General features: G+C 36.9%; 1 protein-coding gene across 2 annotated transcripts in view; it reads right to left on the bottom strand.

Annotated features, from left to right (window-relative positions):
• ANO6 (anoctamin 6) overlaps window positions 1-17,744 on the bottom strand; it is an 82,179-nt gene that overhangs the window by 23,085 nt on the left and 41,350 nt on the right. For both annotated transcript variants that reach the window (XR_015750044.1, XM_087967922.1), the window contains exons 8-13: window positions 13,932-14,066; window positions 10,481-10,586; window positions 6,824-6,884; window positions 5,982-6,127; window positions 4,142-4,219; window positions 1,515-1,740 (exon numbers count right to left, since the gene is read on the bottom strand). Coding sequence is in view for 1 of the 2 variants with exons in the window: in XM_087967922.1 (XP_087824048.1) it covers window positions 1,515-1,740; window positions 4,142-4,219; window positions 5,982-6,127; window positions 6,824-6,884; window positions 10,481-10,586; window positions 13,932-14,066 (752 nt within the window). In the remaining variant the exon portion in view is untranslated. The remainder of the gene's footprint in view (window positions 1-1,514; window positions 1,741-4,141; window positions 4,220-5,981; window positions 6,128-6,823; window positions 6,885-10,480; window positions 10,587-13,931; window positions 14,067-17,744) is intronic.

The raw sequence follows: 17,744 nt of genomic DNA, 5'->3' as shown, positions 1-17,744 counted from the left end.
CTTAAATAACATTATTTGGGCTATTCAAACATATAACTGTTATTATTAACTATATTTTTACTATGTTACTACCTGTTCTTCTTTTATCATGTGATCAACTGATGTTATACATGTGTATTTGTCAACTTGCGAAGCATCCCTGACCTGCTCTTGAATTGCTGTAGGCAAGGCGGATGGGGAATCAAACCTCTCAGCTGCATCAAAGAACTTGACCTCACCCCTTTCCTAAGAGGTCTGTAGGGGGCGTGCATAAGCGCACCAACGTGCCTACCGTCCCTGTCCTATTGTTTTTCTTATTCTTTTATTTTTCTTATATGTACCCATTTCATGTATTCACAACTATGTATGCACTTATACTTATTATCTTGTAAACAATTGGCAAATCAAATAAATAAATAAATAAATAAATAAACTTGCATTTCAGTCAAAACAAAGCACATTCCAGCTGGCAACATCAAGGTCATCTGCATGGAAACCCACAGTGACCGGAGGGAGTGACTTTTACAACCCACGAAATTGCTTCATTGGGGAAGGTGACTGATGACACATCTTGGGGGGAAATGTGCGAATTAAGTGGGGTCAGAGTTGGCTTGACTTGATCCATGCCAACATGAAGCTCCTAATAAATAACTGGATTTCTTTTGAAGCTTGGCCTGAGGCTCATGAGGTTCGGTCAGAACCCTGATGGCGTTCTGGCTAGCATCGTTTAGCATAGGCATTCTACTAAGAGCCATGGTGGCACATGCGGAACTGCATGCTAACTCCACCCACAACCAGAAGTTTGATCCTGACTGGCTGAGAGTGACTCAACCTTCCATCCTCTTGAGATTGGTAAAATGAGGACTCAGACTGTTGGGAGTAATATGGGGGTAATATGCTGACTCTGTAAACCACTTAGAGCAGGGCTGTCAAACTCGATTGTTTGACCTCGGGTGGGTGTGGGCGTGCCAGGGTCGGCGTGGCCATCTCAACATCACTCGTGTCGGTGGTATCTGTGGTGGCCTGAGTGCTCTGCCAGCAAAACTATGCAACCCTCCTGAGCTCCGTTTGCTGGCAGAGGGTTGTAGGAGGCCATTGCAGCTGAAAATGGATTTCTCTGGCAGAGGCACTGCAGGCCTGTCCTTTGCTGTTCCCAGGGCGGCCCCATAGGCCAGATCTGAGCACCCTGTGGGCCTCATCCAGCCTGTAGGCCTTGAATTTGACACCCCTGACTTAGAGAGTGCTATAAAGCCCTATGAAGTGGTATATAAGTCTAAGTGCTATTGCTATTGATAACTGTGCACACTTCAAAGATTCCAAAGAAGACTTTTAAATCGGGCACAAAGATGAAGACAGCACACTCAGATATTCACAAAAGCAACTCAACCTTTTTTAGATTTCTTCATTTGCCTGGAAAATATTGCTGCTGCTTTAAGGAATTTACTTTTCAATGTTGGAAGCTATTTTTGACAGGTTACTGGTATTGCTTAATACATTTACTCTTGATATTGTATTAAATGTTATTATAACCTTACCAAAGTCAGTAATCATGATTGCTACTTTCTCATAGATAATGTTCAGAATCATAATAATGATGAAGTTGAGCACTGAAGCAGATACTGAAGTTGCTAATTGTGGAGTCAGGTACTTTTGTATTGTGTTTGCTCCATTGATGTGTCTTGGCAATGTTGCAGAAAATACTAGGAAAACTGAAAGTCTGTAAACAATTATACCAACAACAGATGCAAGAATGAGCAGAATCTAAAAGGAAAAGACATAAGATACATTCTTACTTTCTTACATACTTTCCTAAACATAACAACTACCTCAATAAGCATGCCCATTTTTAAAAATTTCATTAAGAGACTCCCAATTAAATTCTAGAAGAAATTATATTTCTCTCTAGAATTCACTTCCTAAACTGCAAGAAAAAAAATCATTTTAGTACCCTGAACCTATTGTTTTTAGCTTAGTGAGGACTACATTATAGAAACACAAAATTATTTCCCATCCATTGAACACTATGAATCATTGGGTGTAGGTGGCATCATGTCACCACAGACTTATCCTAATCTATTAAACAACAGCCAAAAGTTACCCCAGGAAATGACAACCTGAAAAATAACCATTGTATATGCTCTATTCTCTGTGCTCCAAAATTTGTCTTCCTACAGAGGTTGGGGATGCTCCAACAATGAAGGTTGTTAAGAAGAGATTAAGAAGAGATTAGATACCTATTTGTCTGAAATGATATAGGGTTTCTGCTTGAGCAGGGGATTGGATTGGAAGATTTCTAATCCGAGGTTCCTTACAACTCTCTTATTCTATTATTGTGTTATGCTGTTACCCTTTTTTCTATTTTTTTTCTTTTTGAAAGTCATTTTTCAACTAAGACTCCCCCTCCCCCATTTGAAGCTGTTTTCTTGGGCATTCCACAATATTTTTCATGCTCAGCTTACATTATCTTACTTTTTAATTGAAGCAGAAATATGGAAGATTAAAAACTATTTAACTGAAATGAACAGGCAGAAAAGAGGTATTAATCCGTAACAAGATACTCTGTGTGCCTTCAAGTCAATGATTCCTGCCATCTGCCTGGAAAGGTCTTTGAAGTTTTTTCTTGGCAAGATTTTTGAAAGTGGCTTAAAACAGTTTAGCATTTTTTGATACTGAACCATACAAATTGAGCAACAAATAAATGAGAGAAGGAAATGGAGAAAAAAAGGAATATGATTTAGCTTTAAAATCATTCACTTTGCATTCACTGCATGCAATAATGAGCTTAATAATTTTTTAAAAAAAATATTGAAGAAAACACTAAAGTTTAAAACAGAGACTTCTAAGTACAATATATTTTTCCTGAGAACACATTGGAAGAGCAAATAACTTTTTTTGCAAAAGCATAACATCTGTTTATTCACTTACAAACACAAACACAACTAAATCAGCTAATCCAAAGATTGCTGTACTGTATTTCTAAAGTATCAACTGTCAGTTGGAATTGACTTTCCTTTTTCTGTTATTATGAGGTGAAAACTGAGTATTTTGCACCAAAGACGTAGCATTATGTTTAAATCCAGGTGATTGCATTATGTAAATAGCAGAACATGCTCTTTATTGTACATATGTGATATGTTTAACTTCATAAAATCTTTTCCCGTCATGTGTCTTATGGCCCATCTTATGCATAAAATTAAGCTAAAAACTCTGATGTACAACTGTAGTGTATATTAGAGATGGAGACCCTTTGAGAACTCTATGCAACAAAGTGACAATAAAGTTATTGTAAGCCTAAGTGTATCAAGAGGAAGAAAGAAATAAGAAATAAGAACAAAATGAAAAGAAAATAATAAGAAAAACAAAAACAAAAGGAAACAGAGGTCCAACAAAAAGGTACCAGACTGCCAGTAAGGGAAAAAGAGACAAACTGTGCAGGTATATGTATGGGCATTTAAGTATGCTTATATGTACATATATGAATATGTATATGTATGTGTGTTAGGCGTATGCCTTTTGGTATATTCAGGTAGTCCTTGACTTACAACAGTTCATTTAATGACCATTTGAAGTTACAATGGCACTGAAAAAACCCACTTATGATCACTGCAGCATCACATGAATAAAATTTGGATGCTTGACAACTGACTCATATTCATGACAGTTGCAGTGTCTGAGAGTCATGTGATATCCTTTTGTGACCTTCTGACAAGCAAAGTCAATGGGGAGATCAGATTCACTTAACAACCATGTTACTAATTTAACAACTGTGGCAAGAAAAGTTGTAAAATGGGGCAAAACTCACTTAACAAATTTCTCATTTAACAACATAAATTTTGGGCTCAATTGTCATAAGTTGAGGAATGTGTGTGTGTGTGTGTGTGTGTGTACACATGTAATCCTCAACTTATAACAATTGATACACTTAGATACACACACACACATATACGATACTAGATTGTTTATACTACAGTAGATTGTTTATGTTGGCCTTCTACATGGAGTGCTGTGTTCCAAAGCAAATCTACTCCAATCTGTAAAAAGAAGCAATTATACCATTGCAGTAATTACCATTTAAATACAGATCACATATTTTTTGCCCTTTCAAGGAACTGTCATAGCAGAAATTAATGCTTTCTAAATAGTATGAACCAAATAATTTTACCCAGAATAAGACAGCACTTGTACAGAAGATGATCCGTACATACTTTCCACAGGTTGTATAAGGAACATGCTCTTCTTGCTGTATAAACAAAGTCAATTGAAACAGGATTATTAGGATATGTATGTAAGAACATGTAATTGTTCTTTCATTCTAGTTTATTTCTAAACTAAAAATTTCAACCCTTCTAGTTGTTTCTTCTTTGTATCTCATTAATTGATGGAAACAGTTTTTATTAACAGCAATTTTTTATTTCCAAACATTTATTTCATTTATACCTTAATTTATTAATTTTTTTATTAAAATATAATAGCAAATATAATTTTTGAAGAATTATTTTTCATATACAACTCCAGCAATTAAACAATAAGAAAAATGCAATGTGCTAATACCCTTTATTTTGGCATACACCATCATTAGCAAATGAAATTGAATCGGGTGGGATCCTATCGGTTCAGTCTGGTTCTATAGAACCAGTAGCTCTGAAGAGTAGCTGACACTGAACTGGTTCGCTGGGATGAGGTTTTGGTCTGTTGTTTGGCCCTCCTGCCCGCCTGGGCTCTAGGCTATCCTTTAGTGGCTGCGTTTTCCTCCTCAGCTGCTTTGCGCAACACAGCTGTGTGCCGCTTGTCAGTTGGAGAAGGTAAATGCTTCCCGGAACCGGTAGCATGCACATGCGTGCAGCGCATGTTTGACGCGCATGTGTGTGCTCCCTGAACCCTGTTATGCTGGTCAGATCCTACCCATGAATTGAAAACAATAATAATTTGCATATGACAGATACCCAAAATGATATTTGTGTTCAGGATATTTTTGCTATAATTAAGAAATCAAGAAAAACAAAAAGTTTTTATAGCTTTAACAGAGAAAGAGAGAAAGAGAAGAAAAAGGAGAAATTGAGTTGATACATTTTACCTAAGTTTTTAAAGCTGGAGATTGAAATACAGGTAGTCCTTAATTAGCAACTGCCCCATTGAGCAACCATTTGCAATTACCATCAACCAATTGATGGTAATAAACAATAGTAAAAATAATTTATAGCCAATACGTGCACTTATGCCCAAGTTTCTGCACCTGAAAACCAAATCAGAATGAGAGTAAACTGGCGTTGCTGCAAGGGAGATATTAATCTAAATGAAAGAGCAGCAATTAGAGATCTCCATGGTCTCTCTGCCTCTTTCCCTCCTATGTGATTTACTTAGTAAAAGTCAGAAGAGCCCATTTTTATTTCAAATATCATCACCCCTACTGTGTATTCTGTAGTCAAAGCAGGATACCATACCCATAGTAGCAGTGTTACCATGGGAACTTTGCCACCAAAAGCCTATGGCCAAGGAAAACCCCAAACTTGGCATCTGAAAGAAGTTTATTGCTATGCAGCCTTGCGTAGCCATGTGCCACTTTAACTCATATAGATAAAAAAATGTAAACGGCACACAGTTCATACAAGAAGCAAGTGGCCTTCGGTTCCATTGCCCATGTAATTTTAAAGATCATTTTAGACAAGTCAATCTAAAGACCACACACCTGCTGCCCCTTTAATTGACACCTTTACATTGCAGATCAATTGACAAAGAGATGCTATTTCTATCACCACCATTTACCTGTTTACATAGGTAAAAGAGAAACAATGTCATCATCCACTAGACTAGACTGTGGTAGGAGTCAAGAGAAGAAGTTTTCTAAGCTGCCTTTTGCTCAGCATTATTGAAACTTAATAATCCCTCTGTTGCAATGTTTGTATATTGTATGACTATACACTTGCAGCCATGGTAATTAGAAAAGAAGAACTGAGTGAACTATCTTTTTTAATTAAAATGTTTAAAACTGTAAATACAATTACCTGTGTAATTTCATTCACTATTACATGGTGGCATTTTGCCTCATACTCTGGACGTATTTGTTCCTCTTGCTCTAAAAACTCAACCGTGTCCCATTTATATTCTAATTCAGCCTGGCGTCGTTTCCAAAACTCCAAAAACAAGCTAACTAATCAAAGAATAAGTCAAGAAAAACAATCAGTACATATTGTATGAGTGAAAGTCAAATTGTTGCCACTTGGAACAGTTCCATGCCATTTTATGTACTTCTTCCCACTCTTTTTTTAAAAAAAGATTTTTTAAAAACATGTTCAGTTACATCTTCCCTAGCTTGTGAACTCAATTTCTTGTAGCTTATTTTTTGAAGAGAGAAAGATGAACTAGCAATTTGATTGCAACAAGGCTTTTTCTATCAAGGATATATTGCATCTGGATTGAGGCAATTCCAGAATGGAATAGCTGGGGAATTTTCAGAGTTGAAGTCTTAACAAGGTTGGACATCTTGTTCTAGGCATATTCCCTTTTTCATAGGAAGAGTTGTAAGTTCAGGGAAAAGATTGTTACAGGATTCAGATCTGTTTTCTTCCCTCTCTTTTCAGGAGTGCCAAGGAGAGCTAACCAGGGAAATTGAGAAGCTTTTAGGCTGATTAATTTCTATGTACACAGCTGTGCAGGAGAATGCTCCTAGTTTTCCTTTTGCATGCCAAGTCCTTAGGCTGATTTGCTGACATTTGTCCATTGTACAAATTCAAATATTATACCAATTCTGCAATAATGATTGAGGTGTCTCATAAACATAAATGACACCTTGTCCCATTTTATTGAATTAATCACCTCAGTATGCAAAACAAAAAAGTTAGCTTACCCCAAATCCCCATAAACACTGCAAACACTAATGTGCCAAAGCTGTCAAATATACAGAGTTTCTGAAAAACATGAAGGGAAAATGGCTTAATATATAATACAGGATTCTTTAACACTAGCTCTTCTGCTGTCATTGAAGATTTTATCATTTGGTTGTCATGTGCATATATTTTTATTACATGTTATTACATTATGCATTCAATCATTGCTTCACTGCACTATATACACAGTGATTGACAATGGTCTTAATTACGGAAATGGTTGAATCTCCTCCTGGGGCCCCAGCTGATAGCTGACAGCCCTGCCCATTTGTTTGCTTGAGGAAAATATGTATGCCAGGTAGCCTAAAAGGGTGTGCTGTGCTGTTTGTTGATGTATATGCAATTGTATCAAAAGATAACATGAATCAATAAAAATAATGCCACAGATCAGCCTTTCTAACTGTTGCATTCTTCTCATGCAAACAGCTCAGGGGTGGGATCTGACTGGTGTAACTACCAGTTCGGTGATTTACGTTTTGCACGTGCATGTGCAACATTATCAGCTTGCTGCCTGGATAGCTGAGCAGCGCTGTGCGCAGGTGCGCAACGTTTGAAAAAGCACTTTTTTCTGCTTTTTCAACTGCAGCTGTGCTGCACAAAGCAGCTGAGATTGAAAAAGCAAGAAATAAAGGTCAGGTAAGAGCCGGGGCGGGTGGGTGGACCAAAACAGCAGCAACAACAGCTGCTCTTCAGAGATACCGGCTCTGCAGAGCTGGACAGAACTGATAGAATCCCACCCCTGAAACAGATGGTCTCCTAGTAGAATATAAATTATATAATAAGCTTATCATATGGAAAGATGGTTTTTGTGGATTTCACTATTTTAATCTGCCAATTTCTGGTGTAACTTTTTTGTATGATAAAATCATAATGTTGTAATATGACCCTTTAAAGTTTAAAAGAAGAAAAGGATTATTATGTTCCTTGAGAACAGACCCACAATATTTGTCAACTGTATTGTGAGTAGGAATGTCAATGTAAACTTTTCAAACTGGAAAACCCAACTTTCCTTAGATACCAGTATCCATTCAACCCTGGAATTATTAGTTGATTGACACCAATCATTCTCTCACATCAAATAACTTTGCAGGATTGGTGTGAGGATAAAATGGGGAGATCCCCATCTTAGTGTCTTGGAGGTAAAATGAAACCCAAATAATCTTTTTATAACTCCAATCATAAAAATCAGACTTATATATTTGAGCAAATGACAAAAAAAAAGAAAATGTGCTAAAGAAAAATGATTTGCAAAAATATGTATGTTATGAAGATGCACTAAAATACTTCTATTCAGGAAAAATACATATAAAATATTAGAATTTAATACTATTTCCTACTCTTTTTAAAATTGCAAACTTATATTCAATGCCTACAGCAAATTTAGGATTGGGAAATGAGAAATTGAATGAAATTAAGTTGACATTTCCCTTACAAGAGGAGTGTTTGCTTTATTAAGATGATTTCATGAAGCCCAGTCTGTTCAGCTATACACAGATAACATAATCAGAGTTGGAAGGGACCTTGTAGGTCATCTAGTCTAGGAGTCTCCAACCTTGGCCACTTTAAGACTTGTGGACTTCAACACCCAGAGTTCTGGAAGTTGAAGTCCACAAATCTTAAAGTGGCCAAGGTTGGAGATCCCTGATCTAGTCCAACCCCCCCACCCAAACGGGAGACCCTACACCATTTCTAACAAATGGCAGTTCAATCTCTCATTCCAATTCTCAAGTAATGACCCTCCACAACTTCCAAGGGCAAGCTGTTCCATTGGTTGATTGTTCTCACTGTCAGAAAGTTTCTCCTTATTTCCAGGTTAAATCTGTTCTTATTCAGTTTCCATCCATTATTCCTTGTCTGGACTACAGGTGCATTACAGCTTGACCCCTTCCTCTCTGTGGCAGCCCCTCAAATATTGGAACACTGCTATCATGTCTTCCCCGGTCCTTCTCTTCACTAGAGTAGCCATGCCCAGTTCCTGTAACCGTTCTTCATATGTTTTAGTCTCCAGTCCCCTAATCATCCTTGTTGCTTTTCTCTGTACTTTTACTAGAGTCTCAACATCTTTTTTATAATGTCGTGTCCAAAACTGGATGCAGTACTCTAGGCGTGGTCTTACTAAGTCTTTATAGAGTGGTATTAGTACCTCACTTGATCTCAGTTGCATCCCTCTGTTAATGCAACTTAGGATTGCCTCAGCTTTTTTGGCTGCTGCTGCATACTGCTGGCTCATATTTAGCTGTTTGTCCACTAAGACTCCAAGATTCCTCTCACAATTACTACTATTGAGCCTGGTTTCATCCAGTCTATATGTGTACTTTTGGTTTTTCTTGCCTAAGTATAAGACTTTACTTTTCTCTACACTGATTTTCATTTTGTTAGATACGGCCCAGTGTTCTAGTCTGTCAAGATCCATCTTAATCTTGAGCGTATCTTCTTGGGTGTTAGCTATTCCTGCCAGCTTAGTATCATCTGCAAATTTGGTAAGTTCCCTTTCTATTCTCTCATCTAAGTCGTTAATGAAGATATTGAGATATTCAATATCTTCATTAACGACTTAGATGAGGGTGTACTGGGCCTAAAACAGAACCTTGTGGCACCCCACTGTTTACTTCCTTCCATGTAGACTTAGACCCATTCAGGACTACTCATTGAGTACGGTTTGTGAGCCAGTTGCGAGTCCATCTAGTGGTGGTGCTATCTATTCCACTTTTTGCTAGCTTACCAAGAAGTAGGTTGTGGTCTATTTTATCGAATGCTTTGTTGGAATCTGAATATATTATGTCCACAGAATTTTGCTGGTCTACTAATTTAGTCATTATGTTGAAGAATGAAATAAGATTGGTTTGGCACAATCTCTTTTTAACAAACCTCTGCTGACTGCTATTATTTTACTTGTTTCTAGATGTTGGCAGATCTCTATTAAATGCTTGGTTTTGTTCGACAGCAAGATTGATATTCTTACCTCCACAAACATCTATGTTACATGCACTGGTATCCTTATTAATTTTAGATTGCTGGGGACAGAAATGTTCTGTATCCATTAATTCTCTGTCCCCACTGTTCAGTTTAAATGTTTATCCAGAAAATATGTGAATTTAATGCCAAGTAACCCAGTCCCTTTCTTTGATGGATGCAAACCATCTCTTTTGTATAGTTTTTCATTGGACCAGCTGCAGACATCATGACTAATAAAACCAAAGCCTTCCCTTTTACACCACTCCTTTAGCCACACATTAAACTCTGCTATATGTTGGCCTTTCCGTTTTTCTTCCTTGTATACTGGTAGAACCTCTGAAAAGATAAGCCTACAGACCATACTACTAAGTTCATACCCCAAGCTCTGGAAGTCTTTCTGCACAGAAAGTACATCTTTTTGGGACAGATCATTGTGTATAGAAGCTTACTTCACTTGTACATTTACAGAATCTCTCAGGTGGTTATGACTTCTATTTGGATTAATTTTTTTAAAAAACTATGTACTAAGGGTTGTGCTGATTAGTTACACTTCTTATGTTTATTACTTATCTCATATTCTTCCTTCTCCACATACTTATGGTTTATTTCAAAACAGCATTTTATGTCACAGTAATATTTTTTTAATGCTGAAGGAAAAATACCTTGGAAGAGTCACATGTGATGTTGAGATTCCAGTATGTGCATTCTTCATCACATTGTGGACACATAATAATCTTACCTCCTATGTTTGGATCACATACTTCTTGACTGAAAGAATGAATAAATCCATCTTACACATTATGAAACTCAATGGATGGACTGCTAAATTCATAGTTTTCATTGATCACTACTGTTCTGATCATCTTCCACTTAATAAGTACTGTGGTCCTACCATTGTAGTTACAGTCCCCTTTTTCGATATGCAAAATACAAGCAAAATATGTGATAAGTGAGTAGCATTGATGATGAGGTCTTTCCCCACCCATAATTTTCTTTTTGTGAATCATCTGTTCAAGAAGTCTCTTCCAATTCAGTTCAATGATGGTTCGCCTTGAACTGTGCACTAGAAAAACATAATTTCGATAGCTTTTACACAGCTGTCCTAGGACCTCTTGCCAAAAATAATTCCATTTATTTTGATGTTCCTGATATTCCTTTATTCTGTTTTGTTATCTTCCTGATATTATTTAATTTTATTTATTTTTAATCACATGGTTTATTCATTCACAGCAGAATGCTTTCTAATTTTAATTAGGAATTGATATTTCTGTATATTCTTCTGGCAAACACAAGATAAAATGCTTAATATCTCAAAATGATATTGATAAATATAATGACACAAAATGTTCTGAGGAATAGAGAAGTTTAGTACATTTGTCATAGATGGTATTTCCCCCCCAGAATGTATATTATCATTCAGTGCAGATTCCTCATTCTCAGCATATTTTAGTAGTTTTTCACTGAATAAATAGTAAAAAGATACCATATACCTTTAAATTTTTAAAAGAACACCTAAAACTGAAATAATAAATTGACTTAGATTAAGATAGCATAAATATTGAGTGATACAATCTTATGCATGGCTACTCAGGCACAACCAATAAAAATCTGGTTGTCCAGGTTCCAGTTTGATGTCTCAGCAAGATCGGACATGAGGAGTGGGGCTCCATGAACTCATGCCAAATTCTCCTCATTGGAGGGCCCCCCAAGGGGCTAAAGTCACTCTGTAGGGGTGATGAAGAAAGAAGGGGGAACCCTCAGGTTGTGCAGAGTGGCAGCTCTCCAGCTAGACCCAGGGATTACCTCCCATCCAACGACAAAGAGGAGAGGCAGCCATTATTACTGCCATGAAGCTGGGGCAGCTGAAGAAACAAAGAATGTGCTGAAGTAGTGTAGATGAACAGTGATTGGAAATAGGTGAGGTTATTCTTTTTTTACCTAGAGCCTAACCCCCCCAAAAATACACCCTAGGAAAGAGACTTTGAAATGCTTGTCAAAGTGGTGAATAATTACAGAGAGAAAAATTACAGACCTGAAAGAAAAGGAAATAAAGGAAAAATGCAAAATCTTTAAAATATAGAGAATTGGATTTTTAAACTTTATTGGCAATATTTTGGTAAGGCATTTTAAAATGCTGGAATCGTTTGTCTCTATATTTGCAAAAATCTGAAATAAATATTTGTCAGATTTTGTGCAACATTGAAATTTAAGCTGAAGGCACCACCTACTGGTGAATGGAATATATATCAAATTCCTACAACCTTACGAAAGTACTGATAAGATAAAGGGGAAATAAATAACACCTGGTAGCTGTGCTACCTACTGTTCTATATTTGCTTACTCCATGGCTATTGGAGTTTTAACTGTGAGATTATGGAAGACATCTAAAGAAAGTGACTTTTAAATGCCAGGATCTATGAACTTACAGAGTGAACTTAAGGAGATATTTGGAAATCTTCCTGGATTATCTAAATGGAACTACTTGAGTAACTGTGGGACACAAAGAACTATAACTATTGCATTCCCCTGAGGAGCAATGCCGGGATTGAGCAAACAGTTCCTAAGATGGCTTTCTGAGGTCATAGACAATTGAGACTTTGGGGCAGTGACAGACTACTGACAGTCTATTGAGCAATATTTGGACCTACCAAAATAAGACAAGATGTTTCATCAGGGGGAGATGAGTGGATTTCAAAAGAAATGGTGTTAATGCTAAAAAGTACCTATGATATGTTGATAAAGAACCACAGGGAGATAAAAGACTTAATGCATGACATTATGGGGAAATCAGAAAATGTCCAACAGGGGATAACGAATAAAGATAATAAAACACAGGAAATAGAGAAGATAATAGAAAGTCCAGAAAAAAAGATAGAACAGATAAATCAACACATAAAAGAAGAGAAGAAAGAGAAGGCAATAAAGACTTATGAAGCAAATCAGGCACAATATATATTAAGAGATCAAAAAATGGAATTGGATAAAAAGAAATATATTTTTGAAGAGAAGATGGGAGCTTAGGCAGATCCTCTGTAGGTATGGCAGCAAAAGATAGTAGAGATAGAAGAAATATTTGGGTTAAATAGGAAATATGTAGACAAAGACCCAAGGGAGGAGTTTGGGAGGCAAGTCAAAAAACGAATAAGAATTGAAATACTAAAGTGAACAAGAGATGATAGTTAGAATAATATAAGATTGTTTAATATAAGATTGGCTTTATTGAGAGCTAGAATAGAGGTAGAAACAAAATCAAGGGGGAATATTATTATACTTATTTTTATATAATATATTAAAAGTAATACAGTAACTAGTTGAAAAGATTAGATGTTGAAAGATGGTATCACTATGTACATTTAAATAATATTGTGATTGTTATTGAAATGGCACACAAAACACTGAACAACTAAACAATAAAGGAACACACTCCAATACAAATATGTATAACACCATAATTACATAAATATGATTAATGTAACATATATTAATATTATTATTTGTATTTAAATTAAAGATACCCTGATGCCTCACTGTTCATATAATGATATTGATGCATATTCAAAAATAAAAAAACATTACAAAAAAAACCCAACAAATCTGCTTGTCCAGATCACCTAGCTAAAAGTGATTAGAGTAGGATTAAAAATCTGTAGATATGAGGGAGGGGATAGTTTTGTTGAAAGTCTGTAGTGATGTCCCTGATACGTTGGCCAAAATTCTACAAGTCTCTTCCCTGTCTCTGCTGAGGTTACCTCTTCAAATGGGGAATTCCAGTGGCAAAGAAAGGGCAGTATCTCTCTTCTTCCGAAATCCTATTTTCCCCATTAAGCCCTAATTTAAAATTCCCTGTAGATACTTTACACAATTTCATTCCTATGGAAATCAATTCCAAGATCCATCAAAGAAGAAAAGAGAAGATGCTTCTGCTATATCCTTACTGTTTTGACCATGAAATTCAGTATGTATTTATTATTCTCTGAGATGTATATGTAGAATTTGCAGCCTATATGAACTAAAAAGAATAAATTATTATATGAGAATGGTCAGGTCTAATTAGGAGCTAAGATCTTTATGCATGATTATAAATAACACAAGAAACATGAACCATAAGGTTACCTCCAAGTGCAGTTATCCTTTGTGAAATATCCATATAAAAAACATCCAACACCAACTATTGCTGCCAGAAGTAACATCCGGGTATAGAATCCCAGCCAGGCAAAATAGATCCCAATTTTCTCACCGTAATATTTCCTATGGACACAACAACATCCTTTGAATATATAGATGTGTATTTCCTTTATTAATAAAACCAGTTTCTTATATATTTAAGAAGAAAGCATTATAATGCACTCCTGTGCTACACTGATTTCTGTGTTTAAGAATGAGTCCAGGATCACTCAAAAGTAATTAAGGTTATTTTTTTTTAAATAGCAAGGCCTTAATTATTCTAAGTTACAATAACTAAATATGACATTAACAAATATTAAAAGACAATCTCTGTATGGACAAATTGAAAGAAATGATAATTTCCAGAAGGTTATAGAGAGATTTAATGAATGGTGCTGTTGAAAACTAAAGTTTATATTTCCTTTCCTTTCCCTTACGCCTTAACTTCTTTTGCTTACTACATTTTTCTTTTTCTATGTTGTGCATAACATATAGTTCCCCCTAATGGGAATAGCATAATGGGTTGTATGCATGTATGCATTCTCATTAAACAGATGTTAAAATAATGGAAGCTTGCTCAAAAGGAATAGTATCCTAGATGACCAGCTGTTTTCTATCTTGCAATTCTTCTGAATATAATTAAGCTATTTCAAAACTGATTGTGTGACTTTTGTCTTATTTACAGTGGGAGACAAACGTGCCAGGGGTCCCCAACCTCAAGATGAGGCCCACCTCTGGACCTTGAGCCATTCAAAACCAGGCCATGGAAGTGGCAGGTGAATGCATGAATGTGCATGCGCATCCCCACTTGCATAAACGGAGCTATGTGCATGTGCTTTCCTGCTGCTCATGTGGAACCATCCCCCTTTCCCCTCCCCGTCACTGGTCTGCAAAACCAAAAAGGTTGAAGAACTCTGCTCTATGCCATGAGAGAAAGAAAAAAAAATCCTGATAGGGAATCTAAGAGGAAAGAAAGACAAATCAGTCTTTACTACTACATCTTGTTCAATGTTGAATTCATGAGCAACATCAGCATCAGATGATTTTCTTTGTTGTCTGGTTACCTCCAACAAACTTCCAAACTGTTTTATGAATATTTGGGGTCTTTTTGAGTAAAAGTATTTGGCTATAGTAATGGCACTTAGGTTTATATACTAGTTCAGTGATTTACAGCACTCTTTGACTGGTTTATAATGTCAGCATATTGCCCCTAACAGTCTGGGTCCTCATTTTATTGACCTTGGGAAGATGGAAGGCTGAGTCAATCTTGAGCCAGTGAGGATCGAATTCCTGGCTGTGGGTAGCATTATCCTACAATACTGCCTTCTAACCACTGTGCCATTGTGCTCTAGGCTCTACTTTAACTTACAGTATCTCACAGAAGTTAGTTCACCCTCTCACATTTTGTAAATATTTAAGTATATCTTTTCACAACACTTCAGTCACAACACTGAAGAAATGACGCTTGACTACAATGTAAAGTAGTAAGTATACAGCTTGTATAACTGTATATGTGCTGTCCCCTCAAAATAACACAACATGCTGCCATTAATGTCTAAACTGCTGGCAACAAAAGTGAATACACCCCTAAGTGATAATATCCAAATGGTGCCCAAAGTGCTCAATATTTTGTGTGGTCACCATTATTTTCCAGCACTGCCTTAACCCTCTTGGGCACAGAGATCACCAGATCTTAACAGGTTGCCACTGGAGTCCTCTTCCACTCCTCCATGACGATGTCACGGAGCTGGTAGATGTTAGAGACCTTGCACATCTTCACCTTCTGTTTCAGGATGCCTCACAGATGCTATGGAGTTTAGGTGTAAAGACATGCTTGGCCTGTCTATGACCTTTACCCTCAGCTTCTTTAGCAAGGCAGTAGTCATTTTGGAGGTGTGTTTGGGGTCATTATCATGTTGGAATGCTTCCCTGCAACCCAGTCTCCAAAGGGAGGGGATCATGCTCTGCTTCAGTATGTCACAATACCTGTTGGCATTCATGGTTCTCTCAATGAACTGTAGCTCCTCAGTGCTGGCAGCACTCATGCATCCCCAGAACATGACATTCCTACCACCATGCTTGACTGTAGGCAAGACACACTTGTCTTTGTACTCCTCATCTGGTTGCCGCCACACATACTTGACACCATTTGAATCAAATAAGTTTATTTTGGTTTCAGCAGACCACAGAACATGATTCCAGAAAGCCATGTCCTTAGCCTGCTTGTCTGCAGCAAGCTGTTTGTGGGCTTTCTTGTGCATCATCTTTAGAAGAGCTTCCTTCTGGGATGACAACCCTGCAGACCAATTTGATGCAGTGTGTGGCATATGGTATGAACACTGACAGGCTGACTCCCCACCCCTTCAACCTCTGCAGCAATGCTGGAAGCACTCATACATCTATTTCCCAAAGCCAATCTCTGGATATGATGCTGTGCCCAGGCACTCAACTTCCTTGGTCGACCATGTCAAGGCCTATTCTGAATGGAACCTGTCCTGTTAAACTGGTGTATGGTCTTGGCCACTGTGCTACAGCTCAGTTTCAGGGTCTTGGCAATCTTCTTATAGCCTAGGCTATCTTTATGTAGAGCAACAATTGTTTTTTTCAGATCATCAGAGAGTTTATTGCCATGAGGTGCCATGTTGAACTTCCAGTGACTAGTATGAGAGAGTGAGAGCGATGACACCAAATTTAACACACCTGTTCCCATTTCACTCCTGAGACCTTTTAACACTAATGAGTCCCATTACACCAGGGAAGGAAAATGGCTACTTGGGCCCCATTTGGACATTATCACTTAGGGGTGTACTCACTTTTGTTGTCAGTGGTTTAGACATTAATGGTTGTATGTTGCGTTATTTTGAAGGGATAGCACATTTATACTGTTATACAAGCTGTATACTCACTACATTGTAGCCAAGTGTCATTTCTTCAGTGTTGTCACATGAAAATATATACTTAAATATATAAGTGTGTGTGGTTTTCATTTCTTTCCATTCAGTCCCTTGGAAAAGCAATTCTCTATTTAATAAACTGTGATATACGGGAATTACTTGAAATAATAACTCTCACATTTATTTTATCACTGGGATAATCTTTTCACATCACACATTGTGAATTTCAGTCTGGAAGTGCTGTAAGACTCTCATAATTGCAGTTCCAATTGTGAATAATCAGGTACTGTATCCACCACCATGAACTTTATTTTTCCAAGAACTCTTCAAGAACCCAACATTCTTTATTTATGAAGATATAATATGATTCATATGATTTTTTTTCCTGTAACTTATGTTCTATAGTCATAGGCAGTCCTTGCTTAACAACTATCCTGGTTAGTGACCATTTGATGTTATAAATGCTAAAAATATAACTTTAGGACTGCTTCTTCTATTTAGAACTTATACAGCATCCTATAGTCATGCTATTTGCATGTTTCACAAACAGAGTAAATGGAGAATTTGGCATACAATCACATATTGTGATCAAATGATGTCTCTCTTAATCACAGGTCACTTAAGCAAGGGAATTTTGTGATCAAATAGTAGGGGAGGAAGAAGAGAACAGCAGCAAGGAAGAACTGGAATTCAGGAGCCAGGAAGATCAGCCACAAGAGATAAGAGAGATAGAGAAAGAAGGAGAAAGTAAGAAAGGACAGGAACAAAAAGGAGCAGAGGGAAGAGAATGAAGGACACAACCACAAGGGAATACTAGAATAAATAGAAGACAGAAGCCAAACTACTAAGTCAATGGATAAAGAAATTC

The sequence above is a fragment of the Notechis scutatus genome, chromosome 6, assembly GCF_049901735.1.
Source record: "Notechis scutatus isolate UNSWTSFEM ecotype Mainland chromosome 6, rNotScu1.2, whole genome shotgun sequence".
Lineage (NCBI taxonomy): Eukaryota > Metazoa > Chordata > Lepidosauria > Squamata > Elapidae > Notechis > Notechis scutatus.
Note: the sequence above shows the minus strand (reverse complement) of the source record. Positions and strands in the feature narration are given on the sequence as shown.